General features: G+C 35.8%; 1 protein-coding gene across 4 annotated transcripts in view; it reads left to right on the top strand.

Moving 5' to 3' along the window:
• The window catches only part of BANK1 (B cell scaffold protein with ankyrin repeats 1), a 312,476-nt gene that overhangs the window by 283,918 nt on the left and 10,366 nt on the right, over positions 1-18,192 (top strand). For all 4 annotated transcript variants that reach the window (XM_022582436.2, XM_022582435.2, XM_022582434.2 and 1 more), the window contains exons 12-13: positions 13,277-13,455; positions 17,599-17,662. In XM_022582436.2, the coding sequence (XP_022438144.1) occupies positions 13,277-13,455; positions 17,599-17,662 (243 nt within the window). The remainder of the gene's footprint in view (positions 1-13,276; positions 13,456-17,598; positions 17,663-18,192) is intronic.

The raw sequence follows: 18,192 nt of genomic DNA, 5'->3' as shown, positions 1-18,192 counted from the left end.
GTCATCCTCTGGTTGTCCCACAGAGAGCAATATAAGAAAAGGCTGCTAATGTTTTTGAAGCCTAGAAGAAACCTATTAATATTCTACCATATGTATAGAAAAAAATAGTCCCTTCTGTACTCAGAATAAAAGGGGAGGAGAGAATGGTGAAAGGAAACAAGAACCTAAATTATAAAATATTTTACTGGATTAACATCTGTCCATATCTTGTTACTTAATTTGCTTCTTCAAGATCAATGATGACCAGATTTTTTTAATTCTTGGGGGGTTAGGTTACTGAAAATTCTAATCAAATTTTTGTGTGAATTTTTCACTCTCTAGCTATTTCAATCCAATTATTGATGATATTTTTGATTAGTCACCTTAGAGCAGTTCCCCTAGATTCCTTTAACTGTGGACATTAGTAATTCAGCAGAATGGGAAAGATTATTGTTCTCTTTTCAAGGAGTAGAGGAACATTAAATCCTATGAAATGTTTGTTAGGGGAAGAAAAACCTTCCTGATAACTGCAGTCTGCAGGGAAATCAGAATCTAGCATGAGAAGAACATAATTAAGAATAATGGGGGGGCTTCCCTGGTGACGCAGCGGTTGAGAGTCCGCCTGCCGATGCAGGGGACACGGATTCGTGCCCCGGTCTGGGAAGATCCCACATGCCGCGGAGCGGCTGGGTCCGTGAGCCATGGCCGCTGGGCCTGTGCGTCCGGAGCCTGAGCTCCGCAACGGGAGAGGCCACAGCAGTGAGAGGCCCGCGTACCGCAAAAAAAAAAAAAAGAATAATGGGGAAGGTTTTGAAATTAAAGAATTAAGTACCTAATGGACTTCCAATGTCCAGCCATTTTTCTCTAAATCTTTTCAGATATTTATGACCATCCAGACCATGGGACATACTAGACAATCAAAACTACTTATTCCTAAATTAATGAATACTCTTCAAATACCCTGGGATTTCATGGTGTAATAGGAAAAACAGTGCATGCTTCACCAATGATAATCTCTTTATTTGATGATTGATAGAGAACAAAAAGACCCTTTTGTGAAGTGTTTGTCAGAGTCAAGATTTTTTAAAGGGACTGGACAGGTTCTCTAAAGGTTAAATAAATTATTCAATTATTTCACTATATGCTGGAAGGGAAAGGGATTATGAGAGCCAACTATTTTCCCACTGAAAGTATAGGCATTTCAGATGCCCTGTGTTGAAGACTGCCAAGGGATTGCCAGGAAGCTACATTATTGCTAAGTCAAGGAATTTTCCTGAGGAACCGAAAAAAATTAATTGGCACCATTTCCATGGAAACTCAACAGATTTCTTCAACTCAATTTTCACATCCTGGAAAAAATATAAGAAAAATGCTGAGGACTTTGGATCACAGATAAAAGTTTCCATCAAAATACATTTTTAAAATCAGTTTTTCCAAGTTGGTTTTAAAATTAGAAAAATTTTAAATCAGTGCCAGAGTGTTGTCCCCAGAATGTGCTGCTACCACACCTCCACCCACTTCCCAAAATTGAGCCTCACAGAGCAGTCAAGGGTTTGTTCTTCAACGTGGCAAACCAGAGAACTGAATTTGTCAGTGGGTTTGGAATCAATTAGAGTTTTGATGTCTGAGTCCTGTTAACTAAGCTCATGGAGGACTGATTTATAACCCCCAATCCCAATGGATTAAATCTGTTTTATGGGAAGATTTCTTCCCAGTGATGAGAATGCTTGTATTCATTAGACCCTTGCCAAATATTATTAGTAAAGTTTTTATACAATATAATTAGTAATTAGAAGACTACTAGGTGAACATGATCAAGTCAAAGGGTGCTGGAGGAATGTAAGGACTTTGAGGACATGGAAATAGCTGATTAATTTTCCATGCCTCACAAAATCATATAATAGTCTAGGGTCAAGATTGCTCACGTCTCCCAGACCTGTTTTTCTCTGTTATATCTTTTTCTTAGGCTACGCCGTGGGGCCTTTTCTATCTTCACCAGAATCATCCCCATTTTGTCAACACAGTGGTACCTCAGAGGTGAAGAATAGCCATTCATGATGTTTAGCGTCCTTAGCATTCTTAACTGCCTCCGTGTGATCATGGGTCATGGCCACAGATATGCCCAGCCATACAGTGAAATAATAATCCTCTCAGCAAGCATGTGCTGTTGCTGTCATGCTTGGAAGGCAAACCATTTTTTTTGAGGGGTGGGGTTAGGTGGGAGGTAGGAGGAGCACGTCCACCCTAACCAGCTGCCTATACCAGTGACTCTCAATCCCAGATGAGCATAAGAGTTATTTGTGGAGCTTCTAGAATTTAGTTGCCTAAGTCCTACCTTAGACATGGACTACAAGCAGAACACGAGGGAACAGTAATATGCTATAATAATAATCTCAAACCAACACACAAAAAACAAAATCTAACCAAAAGAAACTGTTTGAAAGGCCATATTGTGGTCAGATTTGGCCTCTAAATATGTTATATTTCAAAAATAATGTGCACAATTTCAGTTTTTTGCCACTTTTAAACCATGCTTAAATCCATGTCTCATGTAACAATTCAAATCTCCAACCACTCCCTATTGTATTATTGTATCATTTGCTACAAATTACTTTTGATAGTTTCATTTGTTATCATGCTTTCCATATTGTCTTATATTTGAGACACATTTCTCTAAACTCATAATTCTATCAGAACTGGGAAAATAAAACACGTATCAAGAGAATCATGCTATGAATAAAAACACAAGAGAGAAAATAATTATTTTTGATAATGAAGACTATTCAGATGTGTTTAATAAGCAGGCACTGAATCTTATCTGCTCAGTAATTCCATCTTTCTGGCCCCTGTAGGCTTACAAGTTTGCAATCTCTGATATAGTCTCTGCCCACTAATTCCTCGATGCAGACTGCAAAATTGTTATCGGCTGGTCTTTTCAGGGGGTGTGCATGCTCTTGGGAAAGATATAGTCAGGAAACATATCTTGTATGAGCTCTGTAAGTTCCCAGTGCTGCAGCAGTGTGATGAATGTTAAATAACAGAATTTTCTATAAGTAGGAGACCTGGAGAAATGCAGATGGTATTACCCTTATGTGGGCAAAAGAGAATGCGGGTCCCTGAGGTATTTTCATCTGGCTACTTTTGCCAGTAATTGATATATTAAAAAGAAAAGAGGGGAAATTATCAAAATGTAGTTATTTGTACTCCATAAAAGAATAATGGCTTCAATTCTCCTTTTCAGTATAACTGACATTTCCATTTGTCATGTTCATAGGAGTTTTTTGTTTGGTTGGTTTCTGTTTTTGTTAAGGTCATACCTGGAAAGACTTGTGTAATAGCTGAGCTCTTGTCTAAAATGGTGATGTGTCAGCAGCCAGCAGTGGCCTCTCAGAAATGCTTGTGAAGGAAAGGCATCAAAAAGATGGAATTCTTAATAATAGTGGAAACAAAGACTGGAATAAAGCTAATGCTGGAATATGGGACTAATTCCAATTAATTCTAAGGTTGAAAAAAAGGGATTGAAGCATATAAAACCCGCTGACCCCTAGCTATCACTCTACTACACAAATGCTAATTTTTTAAAGTTCTCTCCACTCCAGCTCTGGTCTTTCTATATACCTGCAGAAAAAGCAGTTCTCCCAGTAGAAAGCAACCTGAGACCCTGAAGTAAAGCTCTGTGAAGGAAAGATGGGATGGGCAAGAAAACTTACTTATTCAGGGAGTTCGTTGCTTGCAGACCTATCAGTACATAGTGCCAAAGAATCATGTTCCACGTATTTGTGACAAAGCTGCACTAGACAAAGCTGCTAAGTCCTGGGATCTTGAGTTATGAGTTGCACCAAAGTCCTCTGTAGTCCTAGAGCAGAGAACAAAATTTGATCTGAACACAAGGAATAGAAGCAAAGGATAAACAATCACCAAATCTCTTGTCAAACATGATTCTATAGATGCGTTCTCTTTTAGGAAGACTGAAGGAGAGAACAAATAAATGATATGAGAACTTCAAAAACCATGTCAAAGGAAAGGAAGGAGAATTTCATCATGAAGACTCAGGATAATTATACTTCTGTAAATGACTTCCTTAATGAGTAAGGTTGTCATATATCTTCCCAAGAAGCACCAAGCTATCAGTATGGAGATAGTGGGAAATATGCAAGTGTGCCCCCCCCCCGGACACACACACACAAAATAAGAACATCCCAACTAATGATGTGTAATTGTTTTTAGAAAATAACTGTAAAGAAGTATGAGTTATCTTTAATTTTCATTTATTAAATTAAGCTAAACCATTCAGCTTTCAGGATCAGTGCTAGATACCCACTGACAATATACAGGAGCCAAAAAAGAAAATTTCAGAAAACTGCAAACTCATAAACAAATTGAAAACATAGAGAAGAAACATCAACAGAAAGTCAGGGGTCGAGGTCAGGCTGAGATGAAAGCAAAACAGATGAAAGACATTTTAGCTGAGATGGCAGGATGAGGTGAAACATGTGACATGACGAAAATGGATCAAGTGACTAGAGGACATATGGCAAAAATAAAATAAACTTGGAACTTAAAATTTCAATAGCAAACTAAAATCCACGTTGGTTATAACAAAAAGGAGTGACAGTGGGTAAAATCAATTATTGAAGTTGAGAACATAATTGGAAAAGGGTTTGTTCCCAATACATGGAAATACTAAAAACAGTCAAAAGACATGGAGAACAGAAATCCAACTCATGTATAATAGGTGTTTTTAAAAATAGGCTAGAAAATACAATCAATGACATAGTTTAACAAAGCTTCAGAGTACAGAAGAGTGGGGGAATGAATATGCAGACTGTACGGACTCGCTGTGATCTAGCAAAAAATAAGGAAATATACCCACATTTAAAAGCATCTTAGCAAACTGTTTTAGTTATAAAGATGAAAAAACAACCCTAAAGTATTGAGGAAATATGTTAACTTAGATTTTCTTCTAAAAAATCAAAATCAGTTTTACAATTTAGAAAATGATGTAACAAAAATTTGAGATAATGGACTACATGATTTATTGGGAAAATGTTGCAACTTATATTTATTCAGCTAATGTGTTTGTGTAAGAAGAAAACAAATATATTTTTTGGATGTCCAAGATTTTAGAAAAGATAGCATTTCTATGTCATCATGAAAGTACTCCCCCAAATATCTTCTAAATAAGTGAGAGATACTTAGCAACAGAAAGAGACTTGCAGACACAGAAAACAAACTTATGGTTACCACAAGGGAAAAGGGGGTGGGGGGAGGGATAAATTAGGAGGCTGGGATTAACATATACACACTACTAGGTATAAAATAGATAACCAACAAGGACCTACTGTATAGCACAGGGAACCATACTCAATGTTATGTAATAACCTATAAGAGAAAAGAATCTCAAAAAGAAAGTATATGTATTACATATAACTAAATCACTGTGCTGTACACCTGAAACTTACATGATATTATAAATCAACTGTACTTCAAAAATTTAAAAAAAAAGAAGTTATGGCATTAAAGAATTTGTGCTGAATAATGAATTCAATAAAACATGGAATTAAATTTAAATAATTATTATAAATTTATTTATAAAACATCTGAATGTAAAATATTGGTGATAAAAATATGCAATGCAAGAGATCATAATTTTATTGCAATAATCTAGGTCCAGTGCTCAAATAATATGAAAATGTCTAGGAACTAGAAAATAATTTAAAAATAAAATAATGCCCTATCAAGTCTATACTAATCAAAAAATATAAGGTAAAAAATCTCTGAAATTTATAAAAGTAATCATTATTTTAAAACAAAATATATACCTTCGAAATCACTTAATATTATTATATAATTATAGAATATATATACACTATATCTACCTAATCTTTCTAGCAAAAGACAAAAACTAAAAAAAAGGCAAAAAAATGATACAAAATAAGGTTATAATTAGAACAGCAGTTATGAAAATACATGTGTCAGTTAAACATCCTCAAAGAGCAGACACAATCACTGAGGGCAAATGGCACTGTGTGAAGCATTTATATACCATAGATCAAGTCCTCACAGCTATCTTATGAGGTAGATATTATTTTCCTTTTTAAGATGGATTGGTTATCTGTAATCAAGGTCACAGAACTAATAAGTGGTAGAGGTGGAGTTTCAGTTTAATTCTTTTTGACTCTGAAGCCCATGTTTAGAATCTCCTACTATCCTGTTCTTCCAGGTTATCATAGTAACAGCAACTATCTCTACAATTTCCTGGACTTTTGCACAAGCCTGGAACATTACAGAGCATGTTACACATATTAATTTCTTTAAACCTTGCAACAACCCTGTAACTAATGGTATTATTTACCTCCATTTTATAGACAAAGTGAAGCTTGCAAAGGTGGGCTGAGACAGATCTGAGATTTGTACCCATGATTGCCTGGTTCCAAATACCACATTATATATTCTTTTATAAAATATGCAGATTCAAATTTGGATAAAAGACAAAATCAAACTGTATCCTGCTTTTTGAAGATATACTGTAAAAAAATACTAAAGAAAAGTTGAAAATTTATGGTCATTAATGGTTGCTTAAAGAAAAAGAAATAAATGAGTTGTTTTCAATCTTAATTTTAGAAAATAGGATTCAAGGCAAAAGTATTAGAAAAAGAAATCATTTTATTTATTTAAATTCTAAAATCCAAATAAAAGCATGTCATCCATGTTCTTTTATGTGGCAAATATTAAAAATACTTAAGTAAAATGTGGTAGAATAAAAGAATTTGACAAAAACCACAGTAGTAGTAAGAGGTTATAAATACTTTGAATCTTTGATAAAACAGTAAAAATGCAAAAACAATAAAATAGGGTATATAAAAAATTAAGATAATGTTAAGTTTGTACTTAATAGACTGTACACTTTTCAAAACCCTTAATTGATAATATGCTATCTGATTTTTTAAAAACTCAATAAAAATATGACCTATTCAACCCACTTTTTGATCTCAGTATACTTTTTAAAGAATTAATAACAGAAATGAAAAACACCTGAAGAAATTCTAAAAACCTCTGAAGGCAAACAAAATTAAAACACAATTGAATGCTTAGCAAGCAAACTATAAGCAGAGGCAACATCACAGCTGTACATCTTTAGTTATTAAACAAGAAAAGGAACTAGATACTAGTAAAAAAAAATTATGGAATAAAACCAATGTAATAAATCTAGTAAAAGTTGAAAATTAATGGTAGACTTTTTAAAATTCACAGATGTGAAAACACAGGAAATTTTAACTAAATCTGAAAGTTTATTTTTAAAAAGAATAAATTAGCAAATGCTCTGGCAAATCTAACTAAGAGAATACGCCAGTAAGAAAACCAGTCATGAGAAGATGTTAGTATATAGAATCAGAGGAATTGTTTGATTTTCTTGTGTATAAAAATATATGATTTTCTCATCAAAAAGTCTACAAATAATAAATGCTGGAGAGGGTGTGGAGAAAAGAGAACCCTCCTACACTGTTGGTGGGAATGTAAACTGGTACAGCTACTATGGAGAACAGTATGGAGGTTCCTTAAAAAACTAAAAATAGAACTACCATATGACCCAGCAATCCCACTCCTGGGAATATATCGGGAGAAAACCATAAATTGAAAAGATACACGTACCCCAATATTCATTGCAGCACTATTTACAATAGCCAAGGTATGGAAGCAACCTAAATGACCATCAACAGTGGAATGGATAAGGAAGATGTGGTACATATATACAATGGAATATTACTCAGCTATAAAAAAGGAATGAAATAACACCATTTGCAGCAATGCAGATGGACCTAGAGGTTATGAAGTAAGTCAGACAGAGAAAGACAAATATCATGCTATCACTCATACATGGAATCTAATTTTAAAAATGATAAAAATGAACTTACTTACAAAACACAAACAGACTTACAGATATTAAAAACAAACTTATGGTCCCACTTAAGGGGAAACGTGGTGGGGGGAGGGATAAATCAGGAGCTTAAGATTAACATACACACACTAATATATATGATTCATAACCAACAAGGACCTACTGTATAGCACAGGGAACTTTACTCAATATTCTGTGATAACCTATATGAGAAAAGAATCCAAAAAAAGAATGAATTTATGTATATGTATAAATGAATCACTCAGCTGTATACCTGAAACTAACACAACATTGTAAATCAACTATACTCCAATAAAATTTTAAAATATATATATGTGACTTTTCAAAGAAAAATACTAATTAACAAAATTATGTCAGGTGATAATGATGTGGCAATGTAAGCTCATCAGCTGTAACAAATGTACCCCTGTGGTGAGCAGTGTTGATAATGGGGGAGGCTACTCATATGTGGGACTGGAGGTATACAGGAGATCTCTGTACCTGCTACTCAGTTTGACTATGAACCTAAAACTACGCTAAATAATAGAGTGTGTTAATAAAACAAAGTCAACTTATTAAAAAAATTATGTCAGGTGATGAAAGGAATTTTTAAAATATTACTAGACCAATAACTAAGGAATATTTGTATTAAGTTTTAACTCAAAAGGTAACCCAGGACAAGTTTTGTCACTGAGTTATTTCAAACTCAACTATTTAGGAAAATAAAGAGATTAAGTCAGCACCACTTGCCATGTGTATTAAGGTCTAGTATTTATGCAGTGCTTAAAGCTACAGTATTTAGCATTACATTGACACAAGAATCACTTAACAGTGAAAGAATGGTTTAGGTTATCAAATTACTAAAAGTTGTTGTGCTTTTTTTTTTAACTTGAATAATGCAAAATATTATCAAAAGTGCATCAAATCAGTCATTCCCTTATCCAACTGGTGAGAGGTATTTAACAACACATTTCCAGGAAAGGAGTTGATCACTAAGTATCAACAGCTTTAAAAGTGTACATACTCAAAAATTAGACTTTCAGGAGTCTATCCTAAGAAAATAAATAGCAATACAGCCAATGATTTATGTTAAAGACTTTTAAGCACCAATAGTACATAACTGTGGGAAAAACTGGAAACAACAACAAAATAGCCAACAGTAGGAAAATGGTTAAATACTTGATTGAATATACAAATTTCAGAATATAATACAGCCACTAAAACTCATGTTTCAAAGAATATTTAATGGCATGGAAACATTCTTAGGCTATAGGGATAAGAGAAAAGAGCTGGAAACATACCAGTATAAACCTAGTTCAGAAAAAGAAAGAGAAGAACAGAAAGCAATGTACACTTAAAAAGGAGAAACATCAAAATGTTAATACTCCACATTTCTGAAGAGTGTAGTAGTGAGTGATAGTCATTTTCTTTCTTAGTACATGTCTGTGTTTTCTAAATGGTGGTGGGGCAGGGCATGGGGACTCACCTTCTGAATTTACAATTAAAGTGAAGTGGCAAAGAATATATTGTCAATGAAAAAATTATCCTGCCACTTGTCAAACAGTAAGGCCAACTTTATTCAGGGGATTATATACAACAATATAGGGATTGCTGCTACGGGATTTTACAGTATGGGAGAGAGTGGTCTCAACTCTGAATATGCCACAAGGAAGAATGCGAATTTATAACCCAGGAGCAGAGTGTGTGGGAGGGGTGAGAAGTGGATGGGAAATTACTGAGAACACCAGGGGTGAGAGAGATTCTCCCTAAACTGACTGACCAGGATTCTTACTCCAGGCAGGCCAAGTGATCAGATCACATCAGGGGGATGATGGAAGATAAAAGAACCCAAACAGATATTGAAGGTGATCCGATATCAAGGGTGGGGAATTTTGGCTAAAGCAACAGCAGGATTCTTATGAAAACTGAGCAATGCAAAGACAGACATGGAAGTACGAAAGGTGAGCCCTAGTTAGGAAAAGGACTCAGGAGCCTGACTAAAGTTTAGTCAAGGAGAGAACCCGTCAATAGCAGCTGTAGGTTAAGGAGATGTGGATACTTTGCTTGGAAGTTACAAATACATCAACACTACATCTCCTAATTTGCTCATGTGAGCCTGAGCTCATTTGCTGCCAATTTCTTAGATACGGAACAAAAAAGTAACTTCAGATTTAAACCTTGGTCACTGATTTTTTTTAAGTCCTTATTACTTTCAAGTTTGTTCCAGCTGCTCACAAAATAATTTGGTAAGATAGTACAGTATGGTATGGCATGGTATAGTATATCTGGCATAGCTTGGAAGGGTGTATTCCATGGAGAAACCTATTCGCGAAGTGGGAGAAATTTCTTATTGTAAAAGCAATATAGTATTATTTCAGAAAGTTGGAAATTAGAAAAAGGTAATCACTTCTGATACCATCACAATAGAACGACCTGTATCATCTTTAAAACTGTTCCTGCCTGCTTTATTATATGCACAACATTTTTATGGTTAAAATTTTACTATATATACAATTTTGCATCCTGCTTTTGTACTTGTCCTTGTGTAATAAGCACACTCTCCGTTACACTTGGTCTTTTAAATTATTATTATTTCAATGACTACCTAATATTTACTAAGTAAATATTTCACATTTTAAGTTCTTTGGTGTTGGCCAATCAAGTTGTTGACTTTCAGTTTTTCAAGAAAAATGTTCTTCTAGCCAGTCACTTGGTAGTAGAAAGAACTTTTATGAAAAGCTCAATTTGCTTTCTCACCTAATCTCTAGATTCATATGTCCACCAGACGGGTTGCTTGATGTTAATTTGACCAAAACTTGATCAAATGGAAAATCTTGTAAAGAAGAATTGATCTGAAAGGAACTAAAACTTTAGAAACTGTAGTTTGTCTTGAAGCTTTTACGATAAGAGAACAAGTCTGCCGTGTGGGCAAATAGCAGTATGACAAATGCTTTTCAATGAAAACTATGTTAAACTCAAACTAACTCTTATGAGAATAAACTAATAATAAATACAAATTTGAGGAGCAAGGAAAAACCCTTCCACCCCCCATAAAATAGTCATCTAAATGCAATAAAGAAATTCTGCACAGCCTTCCAAAAATTACAGGTTGCATGTTTTGGTTTGATTAGTCTGCCCTTAGAAAGAAAGGAGGTAAAAGGCCTAATCATTTTTCTTTGCAGCTTGTCATGCCTAATGGTAATTTATCAAGACAATTGGTTTTAATGTTTTTAGTGTGGGGAAAAAAAAAAAGAAGAAAAAGCAGATGTATGTAAAATTAGTCTAGTTGTAAACAACTCACTTTCGGGACTCAATCTGTCTACAACTTCTGCCACTCCTGAATTTTGTTCTTTTGTTGTCTCTGCACAACCATGCAAAACTGAATCCTGCCTCCCCCCAAAAAGTCATCTTACTTATATTTTCGTAGCTAAAATTTGAAATATGAAGGGATAATTGAAATGAATATTATTAAAAGAATTCAATGTTTTTTTTTAAATTCAGCTAAACGTGCACATATAGCAAAACTGAAGTTGGTACCATTTTCTGGGAAGGCTTGGCTTGAGATAACTTCTATAAAAGCAGAAAATCCAGCTGCATGGGTATTTGCGATAAAAATGGATTCACACTTAGGCAAAGGGATGACAGAAGTGAGGTGCTAGTTAAATGGCATAGCTGTTAAATGACGATGCTAAACCTCCACACTCTGGCAGGAATGGCACATGGAATTCTACTGCAAACAGCATCTTACGAATTGAATTGGATTGTGGAGACCTATAAAAAGCAAGTGGTACAAGAAGCAAGATCTCAATTGTTACCTGTGCTTTTGGCTGCTGAACCACTGAGCCCTCTGGCTGACTTTTGCTTCTCCAATTCTCGTGGGATTTCATGTCCTGTCATCCCTGAAGGAAAAGATTTAAGAGTATAGAATCTGTTGACATCTTGTTAGTTCTGGGGATATAGGACTTCTGAAGTGAAAAGACAAGCCAAGAAAGCCCCCGTGGGAATCAGAATGATTGGCCATGGAGCAGTTTTATGTGCATGTGAGCCTTTACAAAAAAAGAATCCTCTCTGTGCCCCTGTTCCAAGATTCACTGCTGGAATCTCAAAACTGAAAGGGACATGAGAGGTCATTCCAAGACTGCCCCAAGGCTCAAGTTCCCATCAAATACTTAAAACTGCTATCAAGTACTTGAACTTCTCATTTCCAGACTAACCAATCCTATCAATGAATCTTTATTACTATAGAATTTGAATGCCCTCCCCATTTCACAAATCCCGTCAATTAGGTCTAGATGCAGTCTAATTGATCTACTTCTTTCTTGAAAAAGAGTTCCCAGTAATGAGCAATTTCTCCAGCGATAGGCCCAATTTACTACCAACTTGCCTACAGCTTGGCAGGACTACCTCTTCTCTCCTTCTAGACTCTGGGCATGTTTGGATTTGATAGTGCATACGACCTGTGCTGCTGCTGAGCCATCCAATCCCTGCTGAGATAATGCAATAAGTATGTTGGACTTAGGAGAAATATGTAAATGAGAACTCAAATGAGTTCTGCAGCCAGGCAGGCAGTACAAGTGTGAAGTCATCCAGAGACTTATAGGGAGTAACAGAGATTGGGGTAGCCTGGAGAGTACAGAGAGTCCCTAAAAGCATACAGCTTCATTTATGTCTTTAAGCACCATCAGAATACTGACTCACCCGTGGTCTGCAATTTGCTCTCACTGTTCCTCAGGCCAGTGTCTGGTGTGGCATTAGCAGCCACACAAGAGACATCAGACCATCGAATGTTCTCATCGTGCCGAGCAAATAATATATAGCATGTTCCAAAATAAACTCTTTTGAAAAGGAAGCAGGTCACGACAAAAGGACCAGCAATTATTTATTTTAAATCTTTCAGGAATAAATTCTCAAATGATCCTGCACCTCTTGTGACATTTGGATGTTGGTTGAGATCTTTTTTCCCAAAGCTGGAGAGATTGTGTTTATTCCATAAAAATTTATTAGTAATGATAGTGTTAACTCTTTCTTATTTAGCTTACTATGCAGCAGGCCCTATGCTAAGTATTTTGTGGACCTAATTAAAAGTAATCCTCACAAAAGAACATGACATTGGCACTGCCCACCACCAGCCTAGTGCAGAACTTTTGCTGTTATTTCTCTCCTCATCCCTTTATGTTTTTCAGTGATGAGACATATTCTTTTCACCCATAACACTAGGTCTGAGGCATGACCATCCTTAGAAAGAAGCTCATTAAAAAATTTGTACTGATTTATTCTGTAACTGCTTATAGACTAGCTAGAACAAGAAACTCAAACTGCTTATTTTTTAGAGTGCTTTTTTTTTTCCAGTTGTCATACGCAGACTTCTCATTAAAACACCCTTCCCTCATATTGTAGACAGATCTCGGATGGAGAGTCAAGGCTTTACCACCGTAAGGGGCTGCCTTGCTGCTGGGCAGGAGGAACTCATCCTCCTGCAAGAGAAAGTCAAGAATGGGAAACTCTCTGTGGACGAAGCCCTGGAGAAATTTAAACACTGGCAGATGGGGAAGACTGGCCTGGAAATAAGTCAGCAGGTAATACAGACCCCAATCCCTTCTGGAGCATTCCCTCAGGTGCAGAGCTCCAGCATCTTTGTAAGCCTCTTTCTCTTAACAAGAAATACAGGTAACTGTTCTTTTGTTTTTAACTAGCCACACACAAAAAAGAGGTTTTAAACTACCAATTAGAAGCTCGACAATACCCAGATTTCATGTTTACAAACCATCGATGAACTCAATGCTGAGACCATGTATATCAGAGCTAATACCTAATCAACTTATAAGGCTGTCCTTAGTACAGTGCATGTTTTATGAATCTCATTGCTGAAATTAAGGTGAAGCATCTTTACACTAACGTGCTCAGAATTCTGAAGAATGTATTATGTAGACCAGACTTAAAGGGAACAAGAAAATGCTTGAAATCATATCAGACAATAGTCCTAAGTAATATTTAATAAGTTTTATCTTCTCTTCTCCTTAACCTTTGGAAAAATAAAAATATATATATACATATATATCAGGATTTGCATGTATATAAATATGTACATACATAAATATATATATATCAGGATTTGCATATATATGAATATATATACATCGGTCAGGATTTACAGAGAAATTATGCCGAGAGTATTAACTTCAGATAAGCTTGTCTTCTTTAAACATAACTTACATCCTGAGAGGGGACTACAGTAGGTGGTTCTAAGAGGAGAATGAAAACAAAATATACTCTGTGTAATATAATATACACCCCATGACATTCCTCAGTGAGGGTACCAGGACCATATTCTAGCTATCCAATAGGCCTTCCCACTCCCAAAATGTTTTACCAGTCTTTTTTCTTCTCATCATATAAAACCCCAGTACCTTAAAAGCCAGTTCTCAGGCAGCTGTTTGATTAAACACATTTCATTAGCTACATTAGGCCTACGTATAAATAATCATTAATAGCGTAATATGCTACCTTTCCCAAGGATCATTTTTATTTAAAAATAATGCTTAAGAAAACATTTTTAAACAACAGGGAAATGAATCATAATGGTGATTCAAGCAATATGGCATATAAACAGGATATAGTTTAGGCAAGGGACTTTTCCAATACATCTGAGATCACAAGCCTTGTCAGAAATCACCTGTCTCTATGGATAGCTCTTGTTGTGGTTAGGTGACTGGACCTGGTCAAGATTTTGCAGTGTTAAGCAAGGGCAGTTCTTTTGCCAAACAAATGCTAAGAGTGCTGATTGTAGAGTTCTGTAACGGATTGTTGTTCACGGTACAGTATTGCTTTCAATCCACACCATTGCCATCACCATCAAGCATCCTTCTTATGCCGAAATGGGTAAGATGTGCCTAAGTGCAGACTTACAAATCACTTTCCTAGCAATGCTAGAAAATAAGTTATATACGTTTTGTTAAGTCAATTGTACTTCATCCTTCTTAGACCCTTCAATAATAAAGTTTACAATTTAAAGTGATCCAACCTAAATACCTTCTTGGTAAGGTTTCACTAGTTGCTTTATTAAACCCTTGGTTGTTTACATGTTATTTGTGTATTTATATTCAATACTGTTTTAGAAAGAATTTAAGGTGGTCTATACTCAACTACTCTGAGACCAGTGTGGCTTATCTAATATATAGGGATAATGGGATAATGAATATAGTAAGCAAAACAAAACAAAATTTAACCTGTAAATACAAGAACAAACACTAAGATTACTTTCCATCAGAGTCCAAAGTTTGTGACTCTGACTGAGGACTTTGGGAGGAATCAGTCAGTTCTTTTCCATTTCTTTCCCAAATTTATTGAGATATCATTGACTTTGTCTAAATTTAAAGTGTATAACGGGTTGATGTGATATACCACCATAGCATTAGCTAACACCTCCATGATGTCACAAAATTACCATTTTTGTGTGACGAGAACATATAATGCTAACTCTCTTAGCAACTGTCAAGTTGCTAAATGTAATATATATATAATACAGTACTGTTAAATATAATCATCCTGCTGTACATTAGATCCCCAGAACCTTTTTATTTTATAACTGGAAGTTGGTACCCTTTGACCAACATCAACATCTCCCCATTTCATCCACTCCTCAGCCCCTGATAACCATCATTCAACTCTGTTTCTATGAATTTGGCTTTTTTAGAGTTCACATATGTGAGATCACACAGTATTTGTCTTTCTCTATATGACTTATTTCACTTAACATAATGCCCTCAGGGTCCATCCATGTTGCCGCAAATGGTAGGATTTCCTTCTTTCTCCTTGCTGAATAATATTCCATTGTGTGTGTGTGTGTGTGTGTATGTGTGTATACATACACATACACACACACACACATATATATACATACATAACACATCTTCTTTATCCATTCATCTGTTGATAGACACTTATGTGGTTTCCATATCTTGGCTATTGCAGTGAACATGGAAATGCAGCTATTTCTTTGAAATCCTGATTTCATTTCCTTTGGATAAATACCCAGAAGTAGGATTGCTGACTCATATGGTGGTACTATTTTTAATGTTTTGAGGAACCTCCATACTTATTTTCATAATGGCTGTACCAGTTTACATTTCCACCAACACTGCACAAGGCTTCCCTTTTCTCCATAACCTTATCTCTTACCTCGTGTCCTTTTGATGATAATCATTCTAACAGTTCTGAGGTAGGATCCTCCTGTGGCTTTGATTTGCATTTCCCTGTTGATTAGTGATGTTGAGAATTTTTTCATGTATCTGTTGGCCATTTTTATGTCTTCTTTGAGAGATGTCTATTCAGTTCCTCTGCCCATTTTTTAATCAGATTATATGGGATGTTTTGCTACTGAGTTGTGTGAGTTCTTTATATATTTTGGATATTAACTCCTTCTCAGATACATGATTTGCAAATATTTTCCCTCAGTCCATAGTGTGCCTTTTCATTTTGCTGGTTGTCTCCTCGCCGTGCAGAAGCTTTTTAGTCTGATGTAGTCCCAGTTGTTTATTTTTGCTTCTGGTGCGTGTGCTTTTTCAGTCATATTCAAAACATCATTGCCAAGACCAATGTCAAAGAGCTTTTTCCCTGTGTTTTTTTAGTCAGTCCTTAACATAAGAGCCTGAACAAAAGTCACAACAACAAAAAATGAATGTTCTCCCTGTTTTCCCAACATGCGCTCATCCCCATATACTTTTCAATATTACTCTTGTAGTTTACAAAAATGTTCATCTGTATCCTGAGAATGAATCTCTCAGAGGTAGCTGTAAAGTTATATTATTCTTGACAGAGTTATTATCCTAGGAAAATAGGAGAAAAAATGGCACAAATACAGAGTTAATAGTGGAAGAGTTTCTAGGATAATGAAGACCCATGTAGAATCCCTGGAGTCAAAGGTGAGATGGCTGAGAAAACCTTGCCTTTAGCTCTCCTCACTCCTACTCACAATCAGTGAGTCCCTTGCTCCACTTATAGGAAGGGATCTTTAAGGCAATGAAAACAGCTCTAGGAAAAATGGTTGCTAGGCTTCAGGGGCAACCCTTAGGAAAAGCGCTACTCTAGATTCTCTTCTAAAAGCAGATTTTTTGAATGCTAGCTTGCTTTACCTTTCAGTTAAATAGTGAATAGATGTTCAATGTAGAATATTTGGAAAGCAAAGAAAGGTCACAGGTGAGTTAAGAAGGGAATCCAGTTTGTGTATCATTTGCTACCATGTCCCTGGCTCTTAGAAGGAATTTCTAGTAAGGCGTGTACCCTGCAGAGGCTGGAGATCGGCTCAGACAGCAGCAGACCATCACTGTGTTGGCCTCCTGCTTTTGGACACCAAATAGCCAATGTAGATGCCTCAGGTGTTCGATTGGGAAAACAGCTCCCAAAAGAATTGGGCTCTGGGTTTCTACCCTGATTCTAACACTTATAACTGTGTGATTTGGGAAAGTTACTTAACCTCTCTGTAGCTCAGATTCCATATCTGTAAAACGAGATGATGATGTTTTTTATCCACTTCATGAAGTTGTGAGGATTAAGTAAAATAATACATGTAAAGTATCAAGGACGGTGATTGGGACATTGTAAGTACCAAATTAACGCTAAGTAGTAGTGGTGGTACTGGTGGTAGCAGTTAAAGTTTTCATCTTAATCCATGACAAATTTGTGAAATTTGACTTCTGTTTCCTGGTTGTTCCCTCATTAAGAAAAAACTACGCCAACTACGAGACTGCATTATTGGGAAAAGGCCAGAAGAAGAAAATGTCTACAGTAAGTAAAATTTGCCTGCTATTCAAAAATAATAGAGTGGAAAATGCAAGGACAGTGGAGTCAAACAGGCCGGAGTTCAAATCTATACTCTATCACTTCCCAGCTGCTTAAACTGGACAGTGTCTTAATCCTTGGTATTCAGGGTCCTTGTCTGCGAAACAGGAATGATTATACATGTATCTGGAAGTGGTTGTCTAAGTTAACAGATAAAATACTTTTCACCTTCTCTGGCCCATAATGGACCTTCAATACACGCTAATTACTTCCTTTCCTTTGATTCCTATGTAAGTTGCAAATAAGATAATTCTGCTCCAGTTGTTTGGTGTTTTTCTGTTTGTGTGTGTGTGTGTGTCTGTGTGTGTGTGTATGAGTCATTATATAGGGTATTAAATTATTAAGGAGTCACACTTTCTTTTAATAAGGTAGAATATTCTCAGTATAGTCAATTCTCACAACTGTCCACATGTGGATCATTTTAAATTATAAATTTCGTGTTGCTTTGTCCTGAAGCCTATCATGCTTCTTTGCAA

Source organism: Delphinapterus leucas, chromosome 5 (genome assembly GCF_059928025.1).
Source record: "Delphinapterus leucas isolate spDelLeu-1000000601 "Yukka" chromosome 5, BTC_Dleu_Yukka2, whole genome shotgun sequence".
Taxonomy (NCBI): Eukaryota; Metazoa; Chordata; class Mammalia; order Artiodactyla; family Monodontidae; genus Delphinapterus; species Delphinapterus leucas.
The sequence above is the reverse complement of the archived record's forward strand: the minus strand, read 5'-3'. Positions and strand labels throughout refer to the sequence as shown.